Source organism: Drosophila novamexicana, unplaced genomic scaffold, assembly GCF_003285875.2.
Source record: "Drosophila novamexicana strain 15010-1031.04,08,12 unplaced genomic scaffold, DnovRS2.1 tig00000820-arrow-pilon, whole genome shotgun sequence".
Taxonomy (NCBI): Eukaryota; Metazoa; Arthropoda; class Insecta; order Diptera; family Drosophilidae; genus Drosophila; species Drosophila novamexicana.
In genome coordinates this window covers 2141818-2169768 of record NW_020824828.1, presented here as the reverse complement: position 1 = coordinate 2169768, position 27951 = coordinate 2141818, and the positions used below count along the sequence as shown (strand labels likewise).

General features: G+C 38.3%; 2 protein-coding genes across 3 annotated transcripts in view; both read right to left on the bottom strand.

The window, feature by feature from the left end:
• Positions 1-25825, bottom strand: part of LOC115764253 — a 102711-nt gene extending 76886 nt beyond the window's left edge. Inside the window, exon 1 of the mRNA XM_030707171.1 lies at positions 25779-25825. The gene's annotated coding sequence lies outside the window, so the exon portion shown is untranslated. The remainder of the gene's footprint in view (positions 1-25778) is intronic.
• Positions 20208-22015, bottom strand: LOC115764433 (exopolyphosphatase PRUNE1-like). Of its 2 annotated transcripts, none has more exons than XM_030707434.1 (2): positions 21868-22015; positions 20208-21813 (listed from the first exon to the last, which is right to left on the bottom strand). In XM_030707434.1, the coding sequence occupies exons 1-2, from the start codon at positions 21932-21934 to the stop codon at positions 20654-20656; spliced, it is 1227 nt and encodes a 408-aa protein (XP_030563294.1). In that variant the 5' UTR covers positions 21935-22015; the 3' UTR covers positions 20208-20653. The 2 variants fall into 2 exon arrangements, with proteins under 2 accessions (XP_030563294.1, XP_030563295.1); XM_030707435.1 differs by having other exon boundaries at positions 20208-21793.
• Positions 25826-27951: the final 2126 nt, after the last annotated feature.

Sequence of the window (27951 nt, the reverse complement as noted above, 5' to 3'; positions counted from 1 at the left end):
ATATTTGCATATATGTATTAGCCAACGGATTTTCAGTACATAAACATTGAAACATTGCAATGCCAACTGGCTGTAAAAAGAATATTACATTGTGGACTATTGGTTCAAACCTTGGTCATTCATGTTTACCTATAAAAGATGCGAAGTAAATTTAATGTTGGATTACCCTCAAAAGTTTTGTATTTTAAAAAATGTTTCAGTTCAGTTATTTTTGCGCGATTGGCTTGGTGAAGTTTCGGTTCGCAAATGAAAATAACCGGTCTGGATCATAGCTCGGCATGTGCCATGGCATATTTCTTCTGTGCATTGTAAGTTTATTATATATTTTAACTTGCTATTGCAATTGACTTTTTTTTCTCAAGTTTATGTATACTTAAATTGTACAATTTGAGCTGCTAAGTAACTACCTTGTAAATATCACTACAATGTAAACAGCAAAAGGCAGCACAGCTTATCTTCCTTTACCTAAAAGGCCATCATTAACTTTGCAATGAACATGAGCGCAGCGAGTCTTGATGTTGAGTTTTTTCAGGTTTATCATTCTTTTCCTTTTGTAAACATTCACAATTTCTCAAAATTTGTGTGTTAAATAACTTTTGTTCCACTGTGCGCATTTACTTTTGGGCTTCAATTCAGGCATGATAAAAGTAATGGAAAAAAAAACTGTCACCAAAGGTACGCATTCTTCGATTTGCCCGATATATTTGGTTTTCTGTTTTTTTTTTGTTGTGCTTTTTTTTTCTAACCACTGCAATTAGTTACGAAACAAACATTTTTTTAGTTGCCGGCGGTCATTTTGTTTCAGCTTTTGCACTTTGTTTGAGTTTTTATTTTCGTAGTTGTTGTTATGTGCTGCTGGTTTTTTATTCTTCGTACTTTGGCTTGGCCCAATTTGAAAGCAATTTTTTCTCAATATGACACCCCCAGCGTCATGTGATGTGGAAACTAAAACTAATGCGGCAGTAGTATGAATACGTATGTATATACTTTCTGCACTGAGTGTTGTTCCAGTTGCTCTTGCTGCAGTTACTGTTGGTGCAGTTGTTGCTCTTGTTGTAGTTGCTGTTGCACAAATTGCTCAAGCCACATTGTTGCACTTGGCGAAACTGCGGCTGGTTGCCGTTGCCGTGCGCCCTGCGGTATGCTAAGATTTATAGCTGCAACTACTGCTAGCTCTTGTTGTTATTTGTTGTTGTTGTTGTTTGTTGTTAGCAAAAACAATTTTGAAAAGTTTGGCCTGTGTGTCTGCAACAGAAACTACATAAAATTAAAATTATCCACGTGCTTTGTTAGCTTTGCTTGCATCATACGAAAAATAACACATGCACGTATGTGTACACAAAGTACGAGAGAAATCTTTTTCGAGTCTAATGTCCTTTTGAAGCTGGTGGCGCCATCTGACGTCAACTTTACGCGTGACTGATATTCTCTTTGTCGCTTAAAGTAAATTCACATCATTTAATTTTCTACTTGTGTATACTAAGATCAAATTGCATAAGGAGAGGGCGAAGGGTGACAGAGAGAAAGCGAGAGAGAGAGAGAGAGAGAGAGAGAGAGAGAGAGAGAAAGAGAGAGAGAGAGAGAGAGAGAGGCACCTAATAAGCTTAGTACGAAAGTCCAATTTCTATACCCTTGTAGGGCGAATAATCATTTTCACATGACGAAGTTCTTAAATGAAGTTCTTAAATGAAAAATGTTTTGTTTTGCAAGATTTCTAGACCAACCTCGCCATTTACTAGTTGATCTTTTCTGCTTATATATGAACCAAATCTTATCAAGATGACACGTTATTATATAGTTCTATAGGAAGAATCAGTCAAGAAATGGGCGTTTGTATCGCAAAATATTATGTTTTCCAAAATATTTTCATCAAACTCACATAAACGAACTTCACTATTTCAACCTATTTAAACGTAAGGCAAATATCTGCCGGGTATTCAATCTTCGGCGTGCCTAAAATATTTTTACGTTCTCGCGATAATTTCTATTATATTATACATATATATATACCAATATATAGTTTTGGACTCAGATGTGGCTGAAATTTTCTGGAAATTTGATGATATACGTTTATCTTTCCATCGCCTAACATGTCTCAAATTTTGTCAGGATCTTTGAGGAATCAATATTTAGAAGAAAACATGTGGGGTTGAATGTCGCAATTGATGACAAGCTCGGTACATTTATCGATGGCAGCAGCGATACAAGTTATCGATTACAATTAGCACGCGAGACGTGGACCTAGCTAATTTATTTATAAGCCAACCCTCGCTAGGCTTGCAGTAGAAAACGAAACAACTGTAATACATGAAGCGCATTTGAAAGTTTTTCCATGGTTTAGTTGCGTGCATTTACTTTTTCAGGTTATTTTTTGTGATTTTTTCTTGTTGCAGTTTTTTTCTTTTTTGTGCGCATTTTGTATTTATAGATGCGTGGCTGTTAAATTAATTGCGACTTTGTGTCGCTGACACTTGTTTTCTGGCTTTTTTTTTATTTTTATTGTTGCTTGTTTGAAGTTGATTGTTTGTTTGTTGTTGTGCTCTTGCTTTTATAGTGGCATCAACCGCATCAACAGCTCTTTAATTAATTATTAATGGCATTCAATTCTGTTGCTTATCGCGCTAATTTTCAACGTCAATTTGCAGGCATTGTGGTGTAAATAATCAACTTTGATTGTTAAACCTATTTTGGCGCAAGTCCATTAGAAATTAATTTAATATTCACTCGATTTTTATTTAATTTTTTAATTTGATCTATATAGCTTAAAGGTGTTGAAATGTGTGTTGACGTTGATTGGGTTTATATGATGATGGCTTTTAGATGTTTTTTATCGCCTTGCCATTTTGTTCTTGAAAAAAGCATATAACAGCTAAAATTTGTGGACATATATAGGCTCGTACTGCTACTAGCAATAACTTATTGAATTGTTTGCACGATCATCGCCTTTCGAAGGCCGTTATTGTTATATTTTTAGCGTCAGGTTAGAATAATGTTATAGCATTACGATATGCAAGAATAAAATCATTGCACTCATTGGGTGCTCATAGTATCTCGCCTTAGAAGTCAATTATTTACACAGCTACTTCTATTGTTACTTTTATTTACTATTGAAGCGTAAAGTTCACAGTTTGTCAATAGGCAGCTACACAATTGTCTCCTATAAAGCTGTTCAACTTTCTGCTTATGTTTGGGTTCGTAAGAGTGCCAAAGATTTAAGGCGGAAGTATGTGTGTGTGGCCATCAATCAAAGTGCAGCCCCGAGCTCTAGAGCTCATCATTGGTAACTGCTCTTTAAACAGTAACAAGTCACTGGCTTAAGAGCTATCGATATGCAAAGAGCTAGCGCTTGTCGTGGTCTACTGCTTGATAAAGAGCACGCGGTAGGAATTGTATAGTGTGAGGATACGTGGTGGGGTTGCGGTAAAAGATGGCTGTTCATTTTAAGTGAAACCAAAGTATTAAGATGCTCACACCCCGCGCAGAGTGTGGCTCCACTTGACTAAAATGCATTAATCTTGCACCCACACATAAAGAATACAGTAAGATAAATACGGTTGGGAGCACGGAGCTGAACAGGACTGGGATGGAGAGGGGCGTATTCAGGCGGATGCCTTGGATATCGATGGCAGGCGCTTGATGTCGATGTCGCTGTCGCGGATATTGCAATTTGATGGAGCTGCAGACGCAGCAGCAGTCGAAAAACCAGAAGCCGCAGCTGGCAAGAGGAAGCGGAAGTGCCGTCTGGTGAGTAAACAAAGCCTAAGACACTTTAGCGCTAGCTTACGCCATGCCCAAAACCTTCTCTCACTCTCTCAGTCCCTCTCTCTCTCTCTTGCACTCACTCTAGCTTTGTCCCGCCTGCTGCCACTTTGCTAAAGTTTACTTTTTATCTTTTGTGCCACTTGAGCTCAGTGGTTGGGCGGGTCGATAGGGCGCGCTATTGGGTGGCACGCCACAAAGCTCGAGACGGTGCCCAGAGATAAATGCGCAACAAATGCAGTTTGTTGAAGTCAATTATTGTGTGAGTAGCTTAATTCGGTTGGCGCACGGCGGGCGCCGTAAAAAATTTGTAATTGGATCCAAATTGGGGCCATACAATGTGTGCCAAGCGTTTTACACTTTAATTAAATAGTTTAGCTTGATGATAAAATTCCACAAGGCATGTTTAAAGAAACCAGAAACTTTAAATACCTATAGGTGGAGTTTGCTCTTTTCGAAACTCATGTACATTTTTTTTAATGCCGTACTCTCTTTGTGATTCTCATATAAGCTTATATATATGCCGTTTCTAAATGCAAGACGACGGCTTTCTTTGCGAGAATTCTTTTTTTACGTTGTGCAAATACCATGTTTCTTTAGGTTTTATGATTTATACACTATCTTTTCTCTAGAACAAACTTAAAGTATTGCAAAGTTTATTTTTATTTTTTTTTTTGTCAGCCTTTGTTTGTCCACAAAATCTCTTGAGCAATCTCACAGGGTTCACTTCAAATGCATGGCGCTCTTGAGAAACAAATGCACTTTAAGTACGAGTACTTTTAACACTCACGAGTGCGCCTCAAAGCGGCTCGTGATCTGAGGCCAACTTGCGTCAGCTTTTTGTGGGCTAAAAGCAATTCAAGAAAACGAAAAACTGCAGGCACTTAGCTAAGCCCTGGCCACGTGCACCAAAGACTCGACAAAAGTTGTTACATAGCAACTGGCGGCTGGTATTATTTTATCAAATACCGTGAGGTTAAGTGGGCTTATTCGAGTGCATTTTGTCTGTTAGACAGGTACTAGATACCCCATAAACTAGAAACATTTTTTTATTAGTATCAAGAGTCCGCTGCACTCTTGAAATTTGGTTTGTTGGCCTTCATATGCCATACACTGATGAAGTGTGATTCAAATATTGAATGCATCTCTCGCCCCAAATCACAGTATACAAAACATGAAATCAAAGGCCTTGAAGTATCATTGGTATTGTTCAATTACTGAGAGTTTTATATTGATGTGTAGATGGATAAAAAAAAGGATTTTTTCATTTCCAACAACGATGCGCATGCCCACTTCTGCATTGGTATATTTGAATCGGTTTGTCGCCAGCTTTAATATTTAATTTTGCAGCATATCAATATTTAAGCAATTTTAGTGTGTAAATAAATTTTTAAAATATAAATTTACCAACACTCTCGACGCAACGTTGTCCGCGTGTTTTTTTTTGGTTTTTACCACACATCTATACAATCGCATGCTGACCCGTTCCAATACTGGGCATTTTGTAAAAAACGTTATAGTAAAACACAAACAAAGGACCTATTTTCCATTTTTTACATGTTACATTCATACAACAAAAAACACGTCGGCGCCACGGTCAAGTTATTAATGTTAAATTGTAATATAAGCAACGGCGCTCTATTGGTCACTATTTTCTATCTTTCGTCCTCTTGCGGGCTAAAAACCACCAATCTCGTGCTCAATGCGCCAAAGCTAAGTCAACTACGTTCCTCAAGAAGGTAAAAAATACATATGCGGTTAACAAAACAAAAGAAAAATGTTAAGTCTCACTCATTTTCCATTTTCTTGTTTTTGTCTTTAATTTAACGAATTTAATAACAATTATAAAAAAATGCCAGTGGATGGAGGAGTTGAACTGCTAACCTCTCGCTTACTAGCCTGACGCCCATGCATCTAAGCCTCGTGAAGTCGTTTTTGCACAGCAAAATAATTTATCTAAGTTGTATCTGTTGTTTTCGTAGAAACTTTGAGCACCATTTTCCCCGTTATTCTGCTTCAATTTTCCGAAACCCCATCTTAGTGCTCGTAGTTCTTACGAGTTGGGCTGTGCGTTGCTCACCGTTCAATCAGTCTGATATATATAAATAGCTTCCACATTTTACATTTGACCCTATAAGTTGCCTCTAGGCGTTTTTAAATAAATAATTCAAAATAAATATGCGTTCGATTGAATTTTTTTTTTTCAAATAACAAACAAACAAAAAGACTGCCTCGAATCAATCTATTGTGAACGTAGAGATTGATTTAATTTTTTAATCAATTAAACATTCAAGTAGTTCGATGAGCATAAAATTTGAAATTCCTATAAAAAGTTATTGAAAGGCAAATAAAAAATTATCGATAGTTCGATAGCAGCACTTTTTTGTAGATTGGTGCCCTTGTGATAGCTTTTAATATTCCTATGAGATGTTTTCATGCAGTCTGCACATATTTGCTTAAGATTTACGAATTGTATAGATCAGAGCTACAGTTATCTTGTTTTCTCTACTTATCTTCCTCCCATCGCGCATCACTGATAGCCGATGCAATTGAGAAGCAGATTATTAACTGTACTTTAGTCTCGCGTAATATATGCTTCTATCGATAAAGCCAAGTGAATTAATTCAATATTTGGCTGCATAAATTACACTCGAGCGACATACGGTACGCAACGAAACGAGTGAGGCGATAAATCTTTTTATGTTTATGTATATATATATATATAGCATTTACCTGTGCCACGCCTCCCTAACTGACTGTCTGACTATCTGCCTGTCCGGTTGTCCGGCTGTCTGTTTTGGCTAACTGTGATGAAATATTACACTTCACATGGCGTGTATTTCATTTGGCCATAATAACTGAAAAAATTGCGATAAATTTCGTTGGTCTGACTGAATCGGCCAAAACAGACTAAGCTATATGCATATACGCATGTATGAATATATTTTAATATAAACATGTGTATTGACATACTTATACATGATAAAAAAATATATATAAAGTTCACTTATATTTCAATTCAGATTAAGTTCTATAATTCATCAACTCGACAGCGTCTTCTATTTGCTTTGTCCCTCTGAACCCTATAGCGAGCCGTTGGCAGTAGGGTATTCACGATCTGCTTACCTTATGTATTTATATATATGCATTTATATATATAGCTATTAATATCAAGTATCTGATTGTTTTTGGTATCTTTTAGTCGTGCAGACGACGTAAGGTTCTTTGACTTGATTTGTATATTTTGTTTTGGCTTTTTCGTTAGGACTGTTGAATTATTGATATGTCTGCTGAATGTGTGTGTCTTGTATACGTGTATGTGTGCTTAGCGGCCTGCGAGGATTCCAGTTGTGAGTGCCCTGCATAATTCATTATGTATTTCCGTGCCCATGCCACGCCCCTTGCCTGCAAAAGCTACAACGCGCTTGACTGCTGCCACGCCTCCACGGCTCCACTCCTTCCCGCCTTACCACATGCGCGCATGTTTCCTGATACTGACGCCTGTTTAGGCATATAAAACATAATAAATTCCTGCTCAATTTTCGTTAGTGGATTATGCCATATAACACACTTTTGCCCGGAGTGTTTAGCATAATAAAGTAGCTCGCTGTAAAAAGGGCTGCGAGCCACGAGCTCTGAGCCGTGGGGCAGCAACTGTGTTGCACGGTTCAGGCGCATGCAGCATCATAGATAAGCAACAATAACAACAACAAACAATAATAAAAGTGACGGCAGCAGTAAAAGAATGAAAAGGAAAAATAAAATGCTGTTGAAATATTTTGCTGAATTTATGCGTACAAAAAGAAAGGATAAGAGAGCGAGAGAGAGCTGAATCTATTTATGCTGAATATATGATTCAAATTTTCCACTGGGCTGCAGATGGTCTTACATGATTTATAATGACGCAACATCGGAGCGGAGTATCCCTAGTCGAGGGCGCAGATCTACGCATGAAAGTGGGTAATTCATTTGAATGAGAGATCAATGCTGACTTCTTAATAATAAACGAATGCTATTTGTATTCAGTTATTCCTTCTCTCGGCTACATTGATCCGATATTTGATTTGGGTGCCTTTAAGGTTCTGTGTTGCTTGAAATCAATTAGTTAAACAAGATTATTAAGATAATTATTATTATTAGTAACAAAGAGAAATAAGCATGAAGTTTTCTTCTAGAAGGTGCCTTGTGTAACTTTCTATATACATAATTTAATTCACTCTGTTAACCTCTGTTGAATAAATACTGACTTAATTTAACTTATTGTATTTAATAAACTATTTTTTACGGGATTTACAGGATAATTTAAACTATCCTATCCTATCCCATCCTATATGAATAAAAAGATATGATAAGTATGGAATAGAGTAAAGAGAAGCCTTAATTACAAATCTGTCTCTACCTTTTAGAAGTTTTATCTTCTGTAAATGAAAGCCTTTTCAGTTATCGTAGGGCTAGAGCTTGAGCAAATTTCAATTAGCATCTGCCACTCAGTTGTCCGTCAATCATTTCGCATGCTTTCTTAATTAAAATACTAAAAATAAGTTCAAGTTTTTGTGTAATTAAAACAAGGAATATTGGCTGCACACTCATAAGCCAACAAGTGAGAGGGCTTAAGTCGAGTGTGTTCGATTAAGAGATACTGTATACGTTGGACCAAACATATATATGGTTCATATGTCTGGAGATAGGCACGGGAAAGAAAATTTGTTCAAGTCCTGCCCGTGAAGCAGACATGTACTATCCTCTCCCGTCCCTAATTTTTAGATTTCTCTTGGTTTTTGCTTCGATGTCATGCCGCGGAGGGTTGACAAAGTAACCATATTGTAAATTAAAGAAGAACCTTTTAGAACCTTTAAGAATCAGCTTGTGAAACCCTTTCAAGATGGAAGTCATATTTAATCTGGCTCATGATCAATTGATTGCCACAATTGTGCAAGTATTTCGTTGGGCTGGTGACGTCACAGGCACAAAGCAAGCCAGCAACGGCAACGACTGGGGACAGTCATAGGGAGGCTGCATCGCTGTGGCATATAGCCTAATTGGCCCAAGTGGCTCCCTGGCCCGAGCTTAAACTACAGCTTGACCGCCTTGCAGTTCACTCGTTGTTGTTGTTACTGTTGCAGTTTTTTGCATTTCGGTGCACAAAGAAAGTTGTTTACGCAAAAATGTTGCGCGTCGCGTCCGCTACACACTTTTCAAGTAGAAAGAAGAAGACGATGCTGGCAACGGGGACGGCAATGGGAAAGGCAGCGGCAACAGAAAATCCAAATCAAAAACAAATCTTGTTACAACAAATTTCAGCTACTATGCGACCAAGTGGAACAATGCCGGCCGCCCGAGACGTAGACGTGGTGGGGTGAAGACGTTGTGTTGCAGCAGCCGCAGAATGTCTCGCTGCACAAAAAGAAAGTCGCATGGGTAAACACAATGCGAGGTCCTTAGATGCAGCCTGCCTGGCTGCTCGGCTGCTCGGCCGCCCCCTGGCACGTAACACTAATTTGCTTAAAGGCAGCCGCGGACAAACTCAACAAATGACATTTAAAGTGCAGCGAAAAGTCGCTAACTAGCACAGCCCAGCCAACTACATCTGCCCCAAAACGACGACAGCCAGAAATGAAATGCAAATACTATTTACAAACCAGAATAAGTGCGGAACAATGCAGCAAACCAACCCACCTCTGACCAAGTCCTGACTACACTACAAAAAATAATGGTGAAAATTTGTTGTGACATTACGGCAAATGCATACATTGCGAATATATTCTTTTTGATGACAATAATTATAATTGTTTAAAATAATTCAAAAAATATTTAGATATGTATTACTTTAGAATTAAATAAGTTAATTAATATAATAAATTAGAGCTAGAATACACGAAAAGAGATAGTCATAAGGAGAGAGGGAGATAGAGAGAAAGAGAGAGCCAGAGAGAGAATAAAAGAGAGAGAGAAAAAGAGAAAGAGAGAGAGAAAGAGGGATAGAAAGAGGGAGAGAAAGAGAGAGAGAGACAGAGCGAGAGAGAGAGAGAGAGAGAGAGAGAGAGAGAGAGAGAGAGAGAGAGAGAGAGAGAGGAGTGAGAGCGAGAGGAGTGAGAGCGAGAGGGAAGAAAGTCGCAGAGAGAGATGCAAAGAGAGATACAGAGAGAGAGAGAGAGAGAGAGAAAATGTGAGAGCCATAGGTTTTTAATACACTCTAATACAAATTATAAGGATTCTTATCCTAGCATATATCTTCAATCTTATCTAATTATTTGGCACCATTCCCTTACCAATTTATATAAGTATAATGGTTTTGGCCTATTTTTATAGCACTTTGCACAGTGTTAGTAAATACCTTTTTTGTTAAATTATTGCCTCTGCTCAATAAAATGTGAAATAAAAAGTTTTTTTATTATTATTTTTTCAGCTTCCCCATCTGAGTATTTAAATAAATATGTTTTTCTTTGAGTGTAGACCCTCCTAGTCCCAGAATGAATCTGTTCGCTGGCCAGCAAAAGCCACTAACAAAATTTTTGCATTGTTGCTGTCGCTTGTCAAGTGTTTTCGGCTGCTGTTGACGCAAGGTCTTTGCCTTGGCAAACTCGAACTGCACGTCAGGAGAGGTTAGAGAGCAGCGGAGGGTGGACAAAAGAAAAGGGGTGTGGTGGGGATGGGGGAGGACACACAAAACTTACCGACAAAAGCCTGTGAGGCACAAAATGCGTGCATTCAACTGCATGCGAGGACTCCGACTTGGTCGAGTTCTCTATGTGTGTGTTTGTGTTTGTATGTGTATGCGGATGTGTGTGAGTGCGTCTCAAGATTTTCTGTGCCAAATTGAGTCAATTTCCTGTCTGTGCATAGCTGTCAGTTGTGTGCAGCTGTCATCAACTAATCAATTGCCACATACGCATTTTAAATTGCTATAAATTTAGCTCTTTAACACATGAGCATGTGTGTTCTTTTTTGTTTATATGTGTGCGGAGTGCCTGACACTTAATGTCTTTTAGCCGTTGATGTCGTTTTTATTTCTTCATTTTGGATGTTTTTTATCTATCGTCTTTTCTTGATTTTTTTTTTGGCTTTTTTTTGTCGCTTGAACTTTTTAATGATCTCTCAAATTGCTTATTTCCTACATGATGCTGGCTGCCAGCAATTACATCCCCGCCTGGGCCGTTTTCTTTGTGTCTAAGCGTTTGTGAAGGGTGTGGGTGTTTATGTCACTTGACACACAGAACAGTGATGGAAATAACGATGATAATAATGAAGTTATTTTTTCGGAGTTTTTTTTTCAGCTCATGCTCGAAAGTTTCGACACATACTGTGCGGAGGATATGGGTTTGGGGGAGCCCAGGCGTGTATCTATGTTGTTTATATATATTGACATGTGCAAGTATATTTCTTGCGCCCCAAAATGTCTTCTGCACACATTCACACAGACGCACTAAGCATGCTTGACTGTCTGTGTGAGCGTGAGTCGTTTGTCAAATGGCAGCAAAACTGTTGACATAACAATGATTATACGCCTCATTAGTTACATTTCACATATGTATATATATGTGTCTGAGCTTATTGCGTGTGTGTGAGTGTGGCTATGACAAAGCTTGTGTGGCTAATAAGCAACTGAAGAACTGCAGCTTGAGGCATACCAACTAGGCACCACACAAAAGTATGCTAAGCATTTTGATCGCACACCGGAAGTTGCCGACAAGCAGTGCGCTGCAGTGTAATGACATTTCAAGCAGTGCATGCCTAATGACTGGTCACATCCCATTTGCAGTCGGCCACGTTTGGCTGCCTGAGTTTGCGAGTTTTGCATATATAGACATTCAGTAAATACATCTGCTCAAGTGTATGTGTGTGCGTATTTGGGTACGTATTGCTATTAAAAAAGTACTCTTTGTTATATTTAGCAAGTAGGAAATGTATGTAGTGTGTGTAGTTTGACCTGTTTGCTAATATAAATAAACCTAACCGTAGTCCAAAAGAAATTGATTTAATATAAAATAAAACATAGAAATTTTGTCTGCTGCCAACTTTACCTCAAACTTCCTCTTTAACTAAAAAGGTTTTTCTATAGCTGCTTAATAGCAAAAAAATGTTTAAATTAAAATTAAAATTTACTTTTAATCGCACTTAGAGCTCGTAGTTTCAGATTCAAAAGAAAGTCCGATTTATGTTTTATCGATTTTATTTGCATGCGCTAAACTTCGGCAGAAATTCAATCTATAAAAAGTTGAAAACATTTGTTTAAGTAAAAAATAAAAAAAAACATGTTATGAAAAAATTAAATTCTTGGCTTTGTTGGGAATGCGAAGCCAGCATTTTATATGTTTCATTTTTGGCTTTGCCAATCTGATTTGAATCTCAGCCATTTGCCGAATTTCGTTTCTTTTTCACTATATAAAACAATTCGCTTATTGAAGTTGATGTTCATCCTTAAAACCCTACCGAAAGTTTAGTAAAATGTACGTAACAAGTAAAATTAAAAAATATTTCATCGTAATTTCATGAATGCAATATCCAATTGAACATTTTTTTTATGTGCCTTAAATATTTTTGTTGTGCATGCAATTGCTATTGATTTTTGTATTCTCCCAGTTAAAGGCAAACATAAAGAGATCTATTGTTTGTTGTGCTATATTTATTAAACTAATGAGGCGTTAAGCAGTCGCCGGGTGCCAGATAAGAACTCAATGGGTAGTGCTGCGGGGGGAATGGTCTGTAAAACAGAAGCAAGAATTTATAAAATTTTCAATTTGTAGCGAAGCAGAAAAATGGCATCTGATGGGGCATTTATGGGCCTTGGCGGGTATTGACAAAAGGACCAACAATTTGAAAGCTCAATGGCTGCGGGCAGCGCCACACTTTGTGTGTGTGTGTGTGTGTGTGTGTGTGTGTGTGTGTGTGTCAAGGTGTTGTTGGCTGTATGGTGTAAGGGCTTGTGTGTTGGTTGGAGAGGTGACGGTCTGCTTGGTTGGCTGGCAATTTTCCGCGCTTGAATTCATTTAATAACGTGCGACACATAAAAAGCAGTTGGCAGTTGCCAAAATCATTGCGGATGAGCAGCAGCAGTAGAAGAAGATAAAACAAAGACAAAGACAAAAGACCAAAGACAATGGCAATGGCAGAAGACAGAAAACGGCAAAAGGTGCGCCGCAGCCTCGTGTGTGTGTTTGTGCTTGATTGTGTGTGGCTGTGTATGTGTGCGGGTGTCATCAGTGTTGCCATTGCAACATATTATGCTTGTAAAAATTGAATTTTAGTGGCTTGGGCATAAAGTTCTTGTGTGTATATGTGTGCAAGTGCAAGCGAGATAGTAACATGTCTTTTGGGCATATATTCGCACATTTTATTGTTGCGCCCAGTACGTGTGTAGCGTGTGTGTGTGTGTGCTTGTGTGTGTGTAAAATTTAATAATAACGAGCCTCTTATACCAACGGCGCAACCGCTTTCCTTTATACTCTCTGCTCAAATACTTTCCATTTTCATTTGCCGCTCTACTCTCCTCTCTTTTTCTCAGTTTCTTTATTTCTTTATGTGTGTGATGCTCTGTTGTGTTTTGCTTGGATGTTGCTTGCAATCTCTTTGCGTTGACATTTAATGTAATAATTTTTACGATGATGCTCGACGGCATTAAAACGAGATTAAACACAAACAAGCGAGAGGCGGGCGAGGCGGACAAGGCGGGCGGCGTTATGAGAGCCACGAACATTTCCTGTTTGATACACTTGAAAATGAAGGCGAACGATATATGCCTGTTATGCTCATAAAAAGATGATGTAGCACATAATTATGAGCACGCATAAGCACCACAAGCGCACACACACACACACTAACATACGCGCAGACAGACAGAGTTTCATACAGATAATGGTTCAATAAAATAATTTTTCGAGTTAACACAAAAAAAGCGTAGTCACTCACAAATTCTATTGACAGCTGTTAACTGATTTAACTAGCTGTGATGCTTGTCGTATCAATATCCTTGTATGATTTTGGCTGTGCATTTAACTTCAAAATGCATATATTTAAATTTGCAAATATTTTATTTTAAGCTTAAAGTTTAAAAAGTAAATTGGAAGCATTATTAGAATGTAACAGAAAAATCAAATAACAAATATCTGGTAAGCCATATCGTATGCCAATTTAGAAAGACCAACAAAAAACGAATCAAATGATTGCTTTTTGCTGGCAAGAAATCTGATATATTTTATCATAAATCGAACCTTCAAGCAAACCAGCTGTGAAAAAAAAATACTCGAACCGAAATCCGATTCATACCATATTTGGTTAGAAAAAACCTCTGGGAGCGACCCAGCTCCAAAGCTTAAATAACTGTGGCCTCAAACACCGTTATTTGGTAGCTGACATTTTGGGGAAGAGATTAAATTTAGCCCGCATCTTGCACATGGAAATATGTGCAACTTGATATATTTTCAGTGCAACGGGCGATTGTAAAAACAAAATGTAATTATTTCACAAAAAGATTAAATTATAAGACATATTAAGGTTTAAATCAAAATCTGGGTTAAGGGATGCGCAACACCAGCTGTAGAAAAGGAGCCTGAAGGTAGAAAGTTGGTTCAAATCGTGAACCGAACCACCGACCATTTTTTTTGCGTGTTCTGCTGTCAATATTCGCTTCTTTTATTTACAGCCTTGCGGTTCATTTGTTTTGTGACCTTATTATGGGTAGTACCATTGTCGGGGAAATTCATCGGGAGTATCCCATTGTTATATTGTGTTAATTTTGTTTGATTTTGTGCTGGCTGATTGCAAGTCCTTACTTACACAGCTAAAAACTTCTGCGCTGTTTTGTGGCCAAGAAAAAATCACAAAAAAAAGAAAGTCGAAAACAAATGTGAACAAAGAAAAAGTTGAGGGCATTGTGTGTGTTTAATTTGCTTGCCTGCCATATTGTTAGTTTATTTATTTTCAAGCAAATGCCTTTAGCTTCCCAAAAGCTGACAATGCGCTGTTCATGTGTGTGTGATTGTATGAGATTTTGTTTGCGAGCGTTGTTTCACGCTTGAGCGGACAGGCAAAAGCCAAAACAAAATGGAAATGAAAACGAAAATGAAAATGCGACTGTGCCGTCAAATGAAAATGAAAATGAGATGAAAATGGTGGGCCACAGGCACTCGATGCGCTGCCGCTGAGCCAGTAGGCCCAATGGACGTTGCCAATAATAAAAGGGATAAAATCATAAGCCCAAATTTATGGCACTCCAGAAAGCAGCCAAGTCAAATGGTATGTGTGTAATGGATCAAGTTTATTTATAAGGCTGCCTCAACCGCTTGGCTTCAGTTCACATGTATACGCCCAGCTTCAGCTCGTAACATCAAGGCAAACAATATTACGCATACGCAGCGATGTTCGTTTGCACAGCACAATCCAGTGCGGCCCCGAGAACGTCAGCGACAACAGCATGATGAAGTGTTATTTAAACATAAATATATTATCTATCAATAAGCTGCCTAGACATACACAAAAGCCACCAAAATGCTGAAAACGTGAAAAGCATTTTCCCGCATCAAATCTTCAAATTTGATGCCATTATTGTGTTGCTTTTTTATGAACTGTGTCTGCTCAATTTACATGTGTGCGCTTGTGTATGTGTGTGTGTTTGTGTGTGTGTGTGTGTGTGTGTGTGTGTGTGTGTGTGTGTGGCTTAATAATAAAGTGATTGCCTACTTTGGGGCACAACCGCCGTTGGGCAGCGCCACGACCCCGGAGTGCTTCGACTTTATTAAATTATGCGCGTTTGATGCCACACAAATTCAGTTTTATTTAACTCGTATCATTTATAATTTAATAGCAATATCTGTAACATAGCAGTGAACATTAAAAATCGATAATCGACAGTCCGTAGTTGACCTCAAATATATACAATCGATTTTTTTACATACTTTTTAATGATATTTGAATCAAAGTTGGGTGCACTTATAGGAACGGGTACCAATAACTGCCAAGAATTCGAATGCAAGCAAGAAATACAGCTATTTAACTGTATCAGATACATACATATATATCTTTTATATGGCTATTAGGTAATTCTCTTAATGTACGCCACAGATTGTAGGCTTTTTGCTATTTGCTTTAAAAGATGTACCTCAGGCAAGGTTGAACATCTATCAAACTTCTCACAAAATACCATTCGCCACCACTTACCCGCCCACAACTTGGCAATTGTTTGAGTTGAGGCAAAACTAAAGAAGAAATATGGAAAAGATTTTTTTAATATATACATAAATTTTTCTTCATCTAATTTAATTGGAAAATTACAAATAAAAGGTTCAAAAGGCTACAAACACAAAACAATACAAGAATGCTTGGGATAAGAGGGATTGAGTAAAAAATGTGCTGTATCCAAGACTTAACATGCTTACATATGCCTGAAATGTTCTGCGTAGTTGATTATAATGCGGCCATTACCCTTTTTTAAGATTCCACTTTCAAATAATGTTCATAAAAGCAGATTGTGGTTCTTATAAATTTGAGATTGCGTAGGATATTCAAAGCTTGATTTTTATCATCAATCGAAGATGTCTTTAACTGTTTTTATACAAAATGTTTAAATTTAAGTATTCATGTTATACAGTGGCAATGGCAAAGGATAAATGGCACGAGCATTGCGTGGCATGGTAGAAATTTTTTTTTTATAGTAAAAAGTTTTGCTTATAGTCATGGAACACAACATATTTGCATATGCGAGGGCTCTTTGTTTAGTAAGCCAACAAAAGGGTACATGTGGCGTATGCGCAACATAATAAAATCCCCATATAAATGCAATACTCATGAAAACCGAACGCAATAAATGTTAAGTTAAAAAACAATGTTATTTTATAGATATTTAATTTAAGCTCAATTAGGCAGCCATTAAGCTTGTTTTGCCATTGAATATTATGAAAATTACTTTCAATTAAAATTACATGGGAGGCAATTGTAATTATAAATTACTTTTATTTAATTTCTGATTTGCGCTCCACAAGTTTGCATGAGATATTTTATGAATTAAGTTGATGCTTTTCTTACTTAAATATGCAATAACTGTTTGCAATTTGTGTACATGGCTAAGAAATTATACGCTAAGAAATGTTATGCATCAGCGGAGCATATTGCAAGCTTTTTATGTTTTAAGGCTTTCGTATAATAACATTTAAATTCAATTCTTTGAAGTTCAGTATTTTGTTGTTATTATTTTAATATTTTTAGGCCAAAGCTGGGTAAAAGAAACCCTCGCCGAATTTTCTATAGCGCATATATATATTTATAAAGATAAAACTTGATATGTATATAATAGATAATGTTGCGCAGGCCCCAACAAAATTCCCATTTTGTTAAAATGCAAATTAAAATATTTATGCAAATGCGAGGCAAAGAATACAATAAATTATGCCACAGCAGCGGAGAAAAAAGCCGAAACAAATAGGTAAGCAAGGTAAAGACGAAGCCAGACGAAAAACAAAACCAAATGAAGCGTAGCGACAGGCACGAAAACAATTACCTGTTACATGGAAAAGCCAATCTCTTTCGCATTATTATTATATTTGTCATAAATGTTGGCGTCTGTCACAATAATTTGGTGCCTGTAAACAAGTTTTTGACAAAAGAAGAAAAAAGAACCGCAAAATAAATGTATGTAGAAATAGAAAAGTTCGCTACAAAAATGGTGGCATAGAATTTTGTGACAATGTCGCAGCCAAAACGGAAGCCGGAAATATGCAAAGCCAGCGCGAGCTGAGCAAATGGCGAGTTGCTTGGAATAGCCGGACAATGGAGCTGCCCCCGCTGTCTGCCCTTCCTTCTTTCTCTTGGTCAAGTGGTTGATTTGCGGGTAGAATCGCATGATATTTAATTGCAATTTAAATTCTTTCACTTAAGTCGACTATTGTCTTTCAGTCAAGTTATTGCAGCACTGATTGCTTCATCTGGCCGCATTACCCATACGCCTTGTGTGCCACCTGCTATAAGCAGTTTGCCAATTAGCTGCCGTTTCAGCTGCTGCAGCTACAATAAGCGTAATAAGAACAACAACGGGAACAACAGCAAACAAGGCAACACATTTTAGCCGTCTGAAGAATTTAATTAATGCAAGTCTCGTGCGCTCTTTGAAATAATATCCATGCCACGCCCCAGTCACACCCAACATACCCACGGCAAGTGCAAATTAAAAAGGGAAACGTAAAAAGCAACGCAACTAAAAAATTTAATAAATAAAGGCATTAAGGCCAAGGTGTTGTAGTCGACTATTAAATGCCCTTTTTGCAAAATAATGTGAAGCAAACTAAAATTTTAAATTGCGATTCAAATATTTACAATAGTTATCATTTGAGTATCAAGATTTACCAATTGTTTCTCCTGTATAGGAGAAGGTATATCTACTGGCATTCTCATTCAAGCAATGTGCCTTTTCCCATAGGGTAGACGAATAAAAGTCAAATGCTTAAACTTTCGTTGACAATTCAGACAAGTAAATGCCGTACAGGCTGTGGGGCAGGCAGTCTGATGCAAGGCGTGGCTCTTAAATCCGCCTAGAGATGCGCTTAACAGCAATTATCTTCATTACGCGCCCTGCGCACAAAAGTATGCAATGGTAAACAAGAAACGCAAAAAATAAAACGAACAAAACAGACAAAACAACTGAAGACAACAGAATAAACGCGCTTTCAACGGAATAGCGACGATTTGATATCCTTGCAGCCATAAGCCTTGAACTTGTGGCAATGTATAGTTATACAGAAAAAGAAGGATATGAAATTAAAAAATTTACAAAAATTTAGCACGATTCCTGCTAAATATATATATAAATAATTGAAAATATCTACTTATACTTTTAGCATTAAAATAATTGGAATGCAAAAATGTTACATTAGAATGGGTTGATAGAATGTTATTAATTATAAATTATTTAGTTAATAGTTTTTCTATTGGTTTCTTATACTTGTGAATATATCCATAGCGCGTTAAAATAACACGAGGATCAAGCATATATATGTGTCGGTCTTTAACGTGTGAAATGTCGAATAAAGCTTTACACATTTCGTGCTGAAGTTTTATTGCCCCCAGCAAGTGTATATCAAATGAAAATGAAAAAAAGACGTGCAGTCTGACAATTAGGTGGGCAGACTCAGAGGCAAAGCCCCTTCACCTGTCCCAAGCAATGCTTTTTCTCGGCAGCAGCTCTGGGTGTACTCAGAGCATTAAGCGCTTCATATAAATGCGGCGCTGATGGATGTGTTTCGAGTGGCGCCAGAGAATAATGTCGACTCTCGACTCTCAAATCTCGACTGACGTCAGAGAATTTCCTGTTTTTGGCGTCTTTGACTTGTCGCCGTTATCAGCATTACGGTTGGTGGAGGGTGGCAGTGGAAAAGGTGTGTAGCGGAGAGTGAGGGGGGGGGGTTTGTGTAGCCGGGGGTCTAAGCGATTTATAAAAGCCAAACAGCAAATGGCGACGGCAAAAAAATAAAAGTGTTGCAAGCAATTTGCGCAATGGTGGCGAGTCCTTTGCCAATTCTTGTTGCCACAGCAGAAAGACAACAACAGACAACAACACCACCCGCTCTGACCTCCTCCCCCAGCCTCCTCCCCACCCTCCACGCTCGCAGCAAGCTTTTGCTACCGCCATTATTGAGTGCGTGCACGTAACTGACATCAGCGCGCTTATAAATCAAGTTGCAAATACTTTTGCCTGCCCATGTGCGTGTGTGTGTGTGTGTCTGCAGGTGTGTGTGCGCGTGTGTGGTGTGTATGGCAGCAACAACACAAAAAACGGGGGTCACATTCGTATATAAAACTTCATTTTAGAGTTCATGAATTTGGCAACTGGCTGCGTTGCGGGTAACTGGCACATTTTCTCGTATGATTAGATTAATGCATTGTGTAATGGTTTAAACAGTCCGCCCTCACCCCACAGCGCTGCCCCTCTGTCATTGACTGCGCATAGAACAAGCAATCGCTCACGCTTATTGCGTGTGTGTGTTCGTGTGTGTGCGTAAATCATAATTTCAATGCTTGCGTTTGGGTTAAACACTCATGTTTCATACCCTAATAAACTGTTTACACATCCATCATAATTTTTGATTACAATTTTTGAATATAAATATTCCGATAATGTCGGCATATATGCTAATAACAAACGTAAGTTGGGTAAATTGTGGATTGATGGTTGAAAGTTAACTTAATAAAATACTACGTTTCGAATCCAATTGAGCTTTTTTATATGGACTGTAAGCCAAAAGCTAATCAGTTCAAATAGCCGAACCAAAACCCGAACTAAACCATATTGGTAGATGCTAATTTAGCACATTGAACCAGATCACATTACATTTATAAAAGATTTTGAATTTGATTTTAATTGTATTAATGAAATGTGCTTTTAACTGGTCATATACATTACAAAATTCCAAGGTTTTATCTATATTTTCCATATATAATAAACATTATTGCGACAACAGTAGAAAAAAAGTTGATATTTTCGGTTAATTTGTTCTTTAAGGTACAAAAATAAGAGATATCACAGCGCCTAAGATCTAGCCTGGTGTCCAAACTAAGAACTTAATTTTTTTCTAGTTAATGTATAAAAATAATAAAAAAAAAATAAAATCACTTATATGGTTTGCCTACAAGGGATATTTCTCGAAGCTAAATAGAATTGTAACTGAAAGTTTTTGATGAAATAGATTTGAATATTTTGTAATTAAATTGAAGCGTAGGGCATGAATCAAGTCGCGTATGGTTTGGCTTGCCAAGGAATTGATAAGTGGGTTCCACCGAAACGAGTGATGCTGGTTTGGTTGCGCCAACTTGAGCACATGAGACAGTGGACAACTGAAAGGGGGTGGGGCGGGGGTCATGGGGCCAGTGCAATTTTGTTAGGCCTTATTTGAAATAAATGTAGGGAGTAGGGCTAGGTGGGCGAGAATTTGTCCTCAGATACCCAGTTGTAGATGACGCGCTGCATAAGGTACAGCATATCGTAGAACTGAACGTTCCAGACATTAATAAAAAAGAAAGCGCCCTGCATGAAGTTGAGCCCACGATACGGCTCTAGTGCAAGCAAGGGCTCTACGGCTGCACTAAGATTAATAATCATGTGATCAAATAGGCGTCTATCCTCCACGTCTCTCAGTGAGTCGAGCGGTATGAGACCGAGCTCTTTGATGACCAGTCCGCCCTTGGGTTGCATGCTGGTGCCCAGCAGCATTATAAAGTCGCAGCTGTGCTCTGCGGCAAACTGTTGGATTGCCAGCTGAGCAAACTCGAACGATATGAAACGTGTGACTGCCATCGGGAAGCAGCACTGGGCAATGCGTACTAAATGGCTGCCATTGTTGGCGCGCAGCAGTTTGAACTCGCGCCGCAGAATCTGCGGCAACGTCAGCTCATTTAGATCGAACATCGCACTGACCAGCGTGTCATATAGAATGGTGCGCTGCGGTGTATCCAGCTGTCCCAGCTGCTTCTCCAGATAGACCAAAAGCTGATAGTCGCGCACATTGGGCAGCTGCTCCGGCGTGTACTGCGCATAGTTGCTGTTTTGCAGGAGGAGTGCAGCATGGAGCAGCTCAAAGACGCGCAAACAGCGCACATTCGCATAGTTATAGATGGGGCTGTCGTAGCGTTCGGTTATTAGGGCGGCACAGGAGCGCATCGGATGCATGATGCGCTGGCAGTAGATTGGCAGACGGGCGGCCTCGCATTGATAGGGCCGATAGTCGTAGACCTCCTCGGTGCAATAGTGGAAGGGACTGACATGATGATTGACCAAAATGAAGCGACTGCGCAACAGCAGCTCCTCGGGAACATCATCGCGAAAGACCAGGTGCCTATCGGGTTTGATGTGCTGCTTGTCAAGCAGAAAGCGCACCTCCGACTTGCTGGGATAATCGCGTCGCAGCATATTTAATACGGGCATATAGTTATGCTGCAGTGTGCCAGGATTGCGATAGCGCAAATATGCAATGGCCAATGTACTAACCACCGAGTCCAGATCGCAGCTCTCGTGTGAGAGGGCGATATACATTAGCTCCGGACCGCCGGTGGGGCGCTGTAAGTGCAGCCGTGCAGCTTAGGTTGCCTTGATGTTGTGGCACGACAACGTCTACATATACATCTACTCACCCACTGGGTCAGCCGCTGTGCGTTGACCAAAAAGCTCATGAAGTCCATGCTCCACTGCTCGCGGCATCTATTCATCACAGCCCAATAGCTTTAGATTTCTAGTTTTCTCTTTTCTCAGCTGCTATATTTGTCAGATATTATTGTTGTTATTATTTGATGTTCTGTTTTCCTTTTGTTTTGCTCATTTTTTGTTTTGTTTTTGTTATTTTTTTTCTATTATTTTTTCATTACTTTAACAGCTACGACTTTTACGCACAGGTGTTACTGACAGCATAGAATGGCACATTGACACAACATAATTATTAACCGAACGTCTCGTGGGGGGTAAGCTATTTGCTGATTTGCCTAATTAATTGTGAATCTCATATTAAAATCAATATTTTAATAATGTCCGCCAATCTATCCACTATAATCTGCAATTCCCAAATTCCCTCAAAGATCAGAGCAAGACTATTATCTCTACCCACATATTGCAATCATTCATATTTTCTACCGTCACAGTATGAATGCCTTTGTTTGGGAATTGCAATTTTAGAGTCAAAACTTTTCATATTAGTATTCAGTTCTTAGCACACTGTGTATAGAATATAGCGCAGTCGGTTGCATACGAATCTAACTAACTTCTACAGACTAGAAAGTAGGCGAAGTTGAATATTACAGATTCTTGAAAGGCTAAATACAAGCAAACGATGTAGATCAGTATCAGAAGGATTAGAAACTTTATTTAGGCATCCACAGAAGGTACTTTTGGGAACCAGTTAAACGGTCAAAAAGTTTTTCCCATGAACCAATTTGCTTTATAGCTTAGCTTAGGTATTCGTGTGGTTATTTTGAACCTAGATATTAAATGTTATTCTAAGACTGAGTAAATTTGGATTTCCATCCATGTAATTCATTATATCATGTTCGTAAACTATCACAGCAGAATGAGAAAACTTTAGACTGAATGTAAGCATCTATATATTTTATCTTTAAAATGTTTGCATTAAAAATGAACGAAAAGGAAATTAATTAAAGTTTGTTTCTTTGGGGAAATCGATAAAAATATATTTTAAATATAACAGTGTTCGATAGTTCTTATCGTTATAGTGTTTACGAATTTAAAAGAAATTGGTTAAAATTGATCAACATTGCCGATGTCATAAAGTTAAAAAACGTATGCAATAATATTTAAGTTAATTTCGACTTGAAAGGTGTGTGTGATCACGTTATTGCATGTTTTCAAGTGTTGCTAAACGCGGAACGGGTTGGGGTTTTGGGCGGAGTAGGTGTAGTGCAGCGTATAGCTGCCAGAGAGCTGGTCACGACGCCGCTTTGTCTGTCAAATGTGGCCCAAATTGGCTGACTCTTCACATTTGACCTGCACACGTAACGCGTGCCCACATACTGCTAGTGTGTGTGAGCGTTTGAATTAATATGCGTGTGTCTTTGTACGTATTTGCAGTTATAGTTGCCACTCTGCTGTGGGGCAGAACGTGTGATTTATAATGCTCGCTACGTTCTGGTTTGGTAAATTACTTTTGCACACGTTGAACTTCGATAATTTTTTACGCTAAAAGTTGTGCGTTTTTATTTTATTTCCTCCTCTTGATTTGTTGTTGCTGTTATTATATTTGGCATTTATCGAGAAAAACTCAATTTTTGGCTGAACTTGAAGATGCGCGAACTTTAATAAAAAAATCGGCAAACAAGGAAGCAGCAAAAGGACACGGATCAACAAGGCATGCCATTAGGTGCTGGCTAAGTATTTTGGTTTTGTGGCTCGGGCGCAGCCAAAAGTCACTTAGACATTAGCCAAGCCAACCCAAGCCGCGCCAAGTGGGCAGCTCTGAGCCAAAAATGCTATTGCGAGTCAAATGACCTTGAGATGGCAACGCACTTATGTATTATATGTGCGTATGTATATGTATCTATATGTTATGTTATGCATGCGTTTGTGTACACACACACACACACACACATATGTATATATACTTACATATGCTGATAGTTGCTGTATGCTTGCCCATTTAAATGCTACATTATGTTGAATATTCAATTTAATGTACCTTATAAATCATGTAGATCCTTTTTCTGCTGCCCGGCAATGCCAGCAACTGCTTAACGCCTCTGCCGGCCACTGTTCCCCTCTCGTGTTTTTCTTCCCGTCTTTGCTGAGCTTTCGTTTCTTGGCTTTGGCGTTTCGTGTTTGTCACAGTTTTTGCTGAATGCTCTTAGGCACTTTCAAATACAAGTAGTTTCTTTATCATCTCGCTCAAGGGACAGTTATTTCCCTTTCTTTTTTTTCGCTCCGTTTTGTTTTATGCTCACACATATTTATAACTGCTTATCGGTTTCAAACCCAAGATTGATTAACTGCTGGTCTCCGTCCTCTGTATAACGAGCTGGCAACGCTGCCCAAGGCGTCACAACTAGCAAAGCATTTACCAACACTAACATAGAGTGTTATGAAGCACTAATCATGTTATGTTGAATCCGGTGCTACTTAATCAGCACAAACAGAAGACAATTTTAAGATGGGGTAATTAGTTCTTGAGCTAAGCCTTAAGATAAGATAAGCTTGTTTATTTTTTAAATATTCGAGCATTTCAATTTCTAGAAGTTTATTACTCAGGATCTTTATGCCATTGACGTCTTGTGTCTAGGGCTGATTTGTGATATCTGAGTAAAACCTGGTAGAACCTGTTAGAACAAATGAATATGACAAACCGACAATTGGTTTGGCGACACGCTAACATGGAAAAAATTAGTCTAACAAATTGATACACAAACGTCTGCCGAATCGAGTCTGTCATGTCGGTTAGTAAGCTGTCAGTGCAGATAATTGTTTAGTGCGACCAACTGGCACCGATTTGTAGCGGGTCTGCGACAACCGACGTGGCCCGACTCGTTGTAGTTGCTATTAAATTGAGCAAAGTTGAATAATAAAAAGCAAATATATATATATATATATATATTTCACTGGCTATTAAAATAAAGTAACAATGCAGACAACTAATTAATTTAACAATTAAAAAATTGATAAAATTGCGATTGATTGCAAAACCTTTGCGGACGTAATGCGACATCGATTGGACTAGAAATTACGTCTGAGCCAACTTTGTGTCTGCCAAAAAATAAAAATAAATAGCCATGAAGCTTGCTTACAAGTTCTTGACCTGGCTGACCGTAACTTACTGGTCCTGCTATTTACATGTGGGGCACTAAGCAGTTAGATAAGTAGGATCAATTGTATTGATATCGTTTATAGTGAAAGTGATAGTTTAAATAGTAAGACTTAAAATCAAATATAGAAATAAAGAAATTACAAAAATAGTTTTCTGATCAATATTTTCAAAATATAACAAATAAAAAGTTCTAATGAAAGACAAATGTAAACTGAAAGCCAACACATATTACATTTAAGTTTACCTTGTCTGTGCTTTAAGGAGTTTTTTTATTGTGAACTTTCTTAAGCCGCAATCGAAGTTATTTTAATTGAAAGCTACTTTAAAGAGTTCATGGAGGCGCCGAGCAATATAAGTACAGCGATATAATGCAAAAATTAATAATTTATGTGTTAAAAGCGTTAAAAAGAGAGTAAAATAATTAATTTAAATTAAATAGTCTTGGGGCATGCTCTTAATTTTCCACCGACTGATTAACCGTAACCAAGTGGTTCAGCTGCACTGAGTGTTCGGTCACACATCTTTTAACGACGGAATAAAATATAATAGATTATTAATCAAATGGTTTGATTCGTCTAGTTAATTTATATACCAATATATCTGAATATAAAAAATAACGCTCAATTGTGCGTTATGTAAATGGTGTCAAATTGAATGAAAACAGCAATAATTAATTAGCGCTGCCAGCAAATAAGTTAATTTAGATTCCTTGATTTTTTCAATTAATTAAATATTTTTACTAACCGTTTCAGCTGGAATTTAACTGTTGGCTATTTCCTGCGTGGAAGTGTAAAAAGTTTATGCAATATTTCACACTCGCTTGTGCATTAATAAATGGCTTTTGAATTGGATCTCGACTTGTATTTGTTGCATTATTGAGCACTGGCAAACATTATTCATACGCACTGTTGTGCCGGCATTTTTCTAAGTTGCCTGCGCCTGAACGCCGTTGAATAAACCAACTTTGTACGTTTCAGTAAATTCGTTGAGATGTTTGCAGATTCAAAAAACGACAAAAAAAAATATGATCACAAAAAATGCTGGCGCGTTTTTGAATTACAACTTAACAATACTGAAAGCCGTATGTCGTGTGCTGCGGCAACTATTTGTTGAGAGAGGGCCGGGCCGTGCAGGGCAGGCGTAAGACGCGTCGCGTAGCTGTTGTCGTCGTCGCCGTTGACGCCGTTGTCGAACGCACGTACCGTTTGCCACTGGGAAAGCCACTGAGAGCAGCCACTGGGGCAACAAATAGCAGCAGAGTTCAACGATAGACTGAATGGCGGCTTTGTCTGCTGGCGATGACGAGCAGCACGGAGCAGCCGCCGTGGTGAGTTTCTTGCCTGCACTCCATGCGTGAGTGTGGTGAATTGAGCGGCGGCGTGCGAGAGAGCGACCTTGGCAAAAGCCATGCTCTTTGCCAGCTGTTGATTTGCAGCACTTTTCTCTTCGTCCTCGATGCGAGGCGCTAATCGCTTCAGCTTGAAGCCAGAATCGGTTACACTGAATCTGTCTCATAATTGATATGCGTTGTGGGTGGTGTGAGGAATGGTGAGGGAGAGCGGGAGGGTGGGAAGAGGCGGCAGTGCGGGGCATACACGTGCAAGTGTCAGTCCAACGTCCTGTCCCCGTGTATCCCTTATCACTACTTTTGGTGAGTGTTTCCAGGCGCAGCTCCTGTGCATGCTATACTAAAGCAACTGTTGCAAATGGCACTGGAAATGGAATATTCGACGCTGCGGCTGCTCCAGTCACATTGGTGGTGCTGAGAAGCTTTATAAAGATTGAAGTGCTTAACTCTCATAAGCTAGCTTCGAGCGACATTACATCGCACTGCAGTTCTAATTAAGAACAAACATTCTGGCAAAATTTCTACGCAACCTTTTGTATTGAAATCTGAAATTAGGGCCTTCCTATTGCTTTAAAATGTGTGCATATACGAAAAAAAAACTAAACATTGGCATAACTGCAATCATTTTTGCGACCATCACAGGGTATAAGAGTTAGCAACCCATTTCAATGGAACTTGTTAAACTTGCCAAGTATTTATCATTGTCATTAGAACTTAAATGTCACTTGCATATTTAGAATATATTACATTAATATATGAACAAGGAAGCTTAAGAATAATATAAATACATTGTTTTTAATTATTATCTTGAGTATAACGTTTAACCACAAATTATGCAAGCGATTATAAAATTAAAATAAACCGCAAATGAAGCATATGAAAGTCAACTTTACTTAAGAGAACTTATTAAAGCCACAATAAATAAATATGTTTGTTTAGTGACCGCGGAGCAAGCATGCTTGAAGAACTCAAATTAATTTGCAGCTGTTATATAAATATATTTACTTATTAATATTTATATGTAAATGCCCATATGACATAATAATCATTATTATTGGAGTAGGCAAACACAGACAATTGTCTGAAATTTAACTACAACTGGCTGCCCCATCAAAATCCATTTAGCTATGATTAATGGATTTGCTGTCGTTATATTCATTACTGCACAATAATTACACTTTAGTTTTTAATGAGCCAACTCATTCTCGGCGCATGAGCATACGTTTTGCCAACACAAGTGACCGAAAATTTGACACTTACTGCAAACAGCTGTATGTGGCAGGTCCAAGAAACCGAGGCAAGGCGCTAGTTTGCTAATTGGCTGACAAGAACGGGAGCACATGAAAACAACAGATTTGTGGTTATTGTTCTTATAAATCTTTCGAAGGTACAATACACACTGCTGTGATTATTAACTAATTATTTAATTTGATTTTAAGCTTTCTTGAAATGGTGAGATATTAGAATTTTCAAGACTTATTAACACAACTCATTAAAATCGAGCCAATTGTAAAAATAGTTGCTCAAAACGAGATTTCATTTGATTCGATTAATTTGATGAATTTGATA

Bases quoted from the DNA above. Each gene is read 5' to 3' on its own strand.
- LOC115764433 (XM_030707434.1), bottom strand. From the start codon at position 21,934: ATGCCGCGAGCAGTGGAGCATGGACTTCATGAGCTTTTTGGTCAACGC. The intron at 21,814-21,867 runs GTGAGTAGATGT...AGGCAACCTAAG, and splicing joins CACAGCGGCTGACCCAGTGG to CTGCACGGCTGCACTTACAG.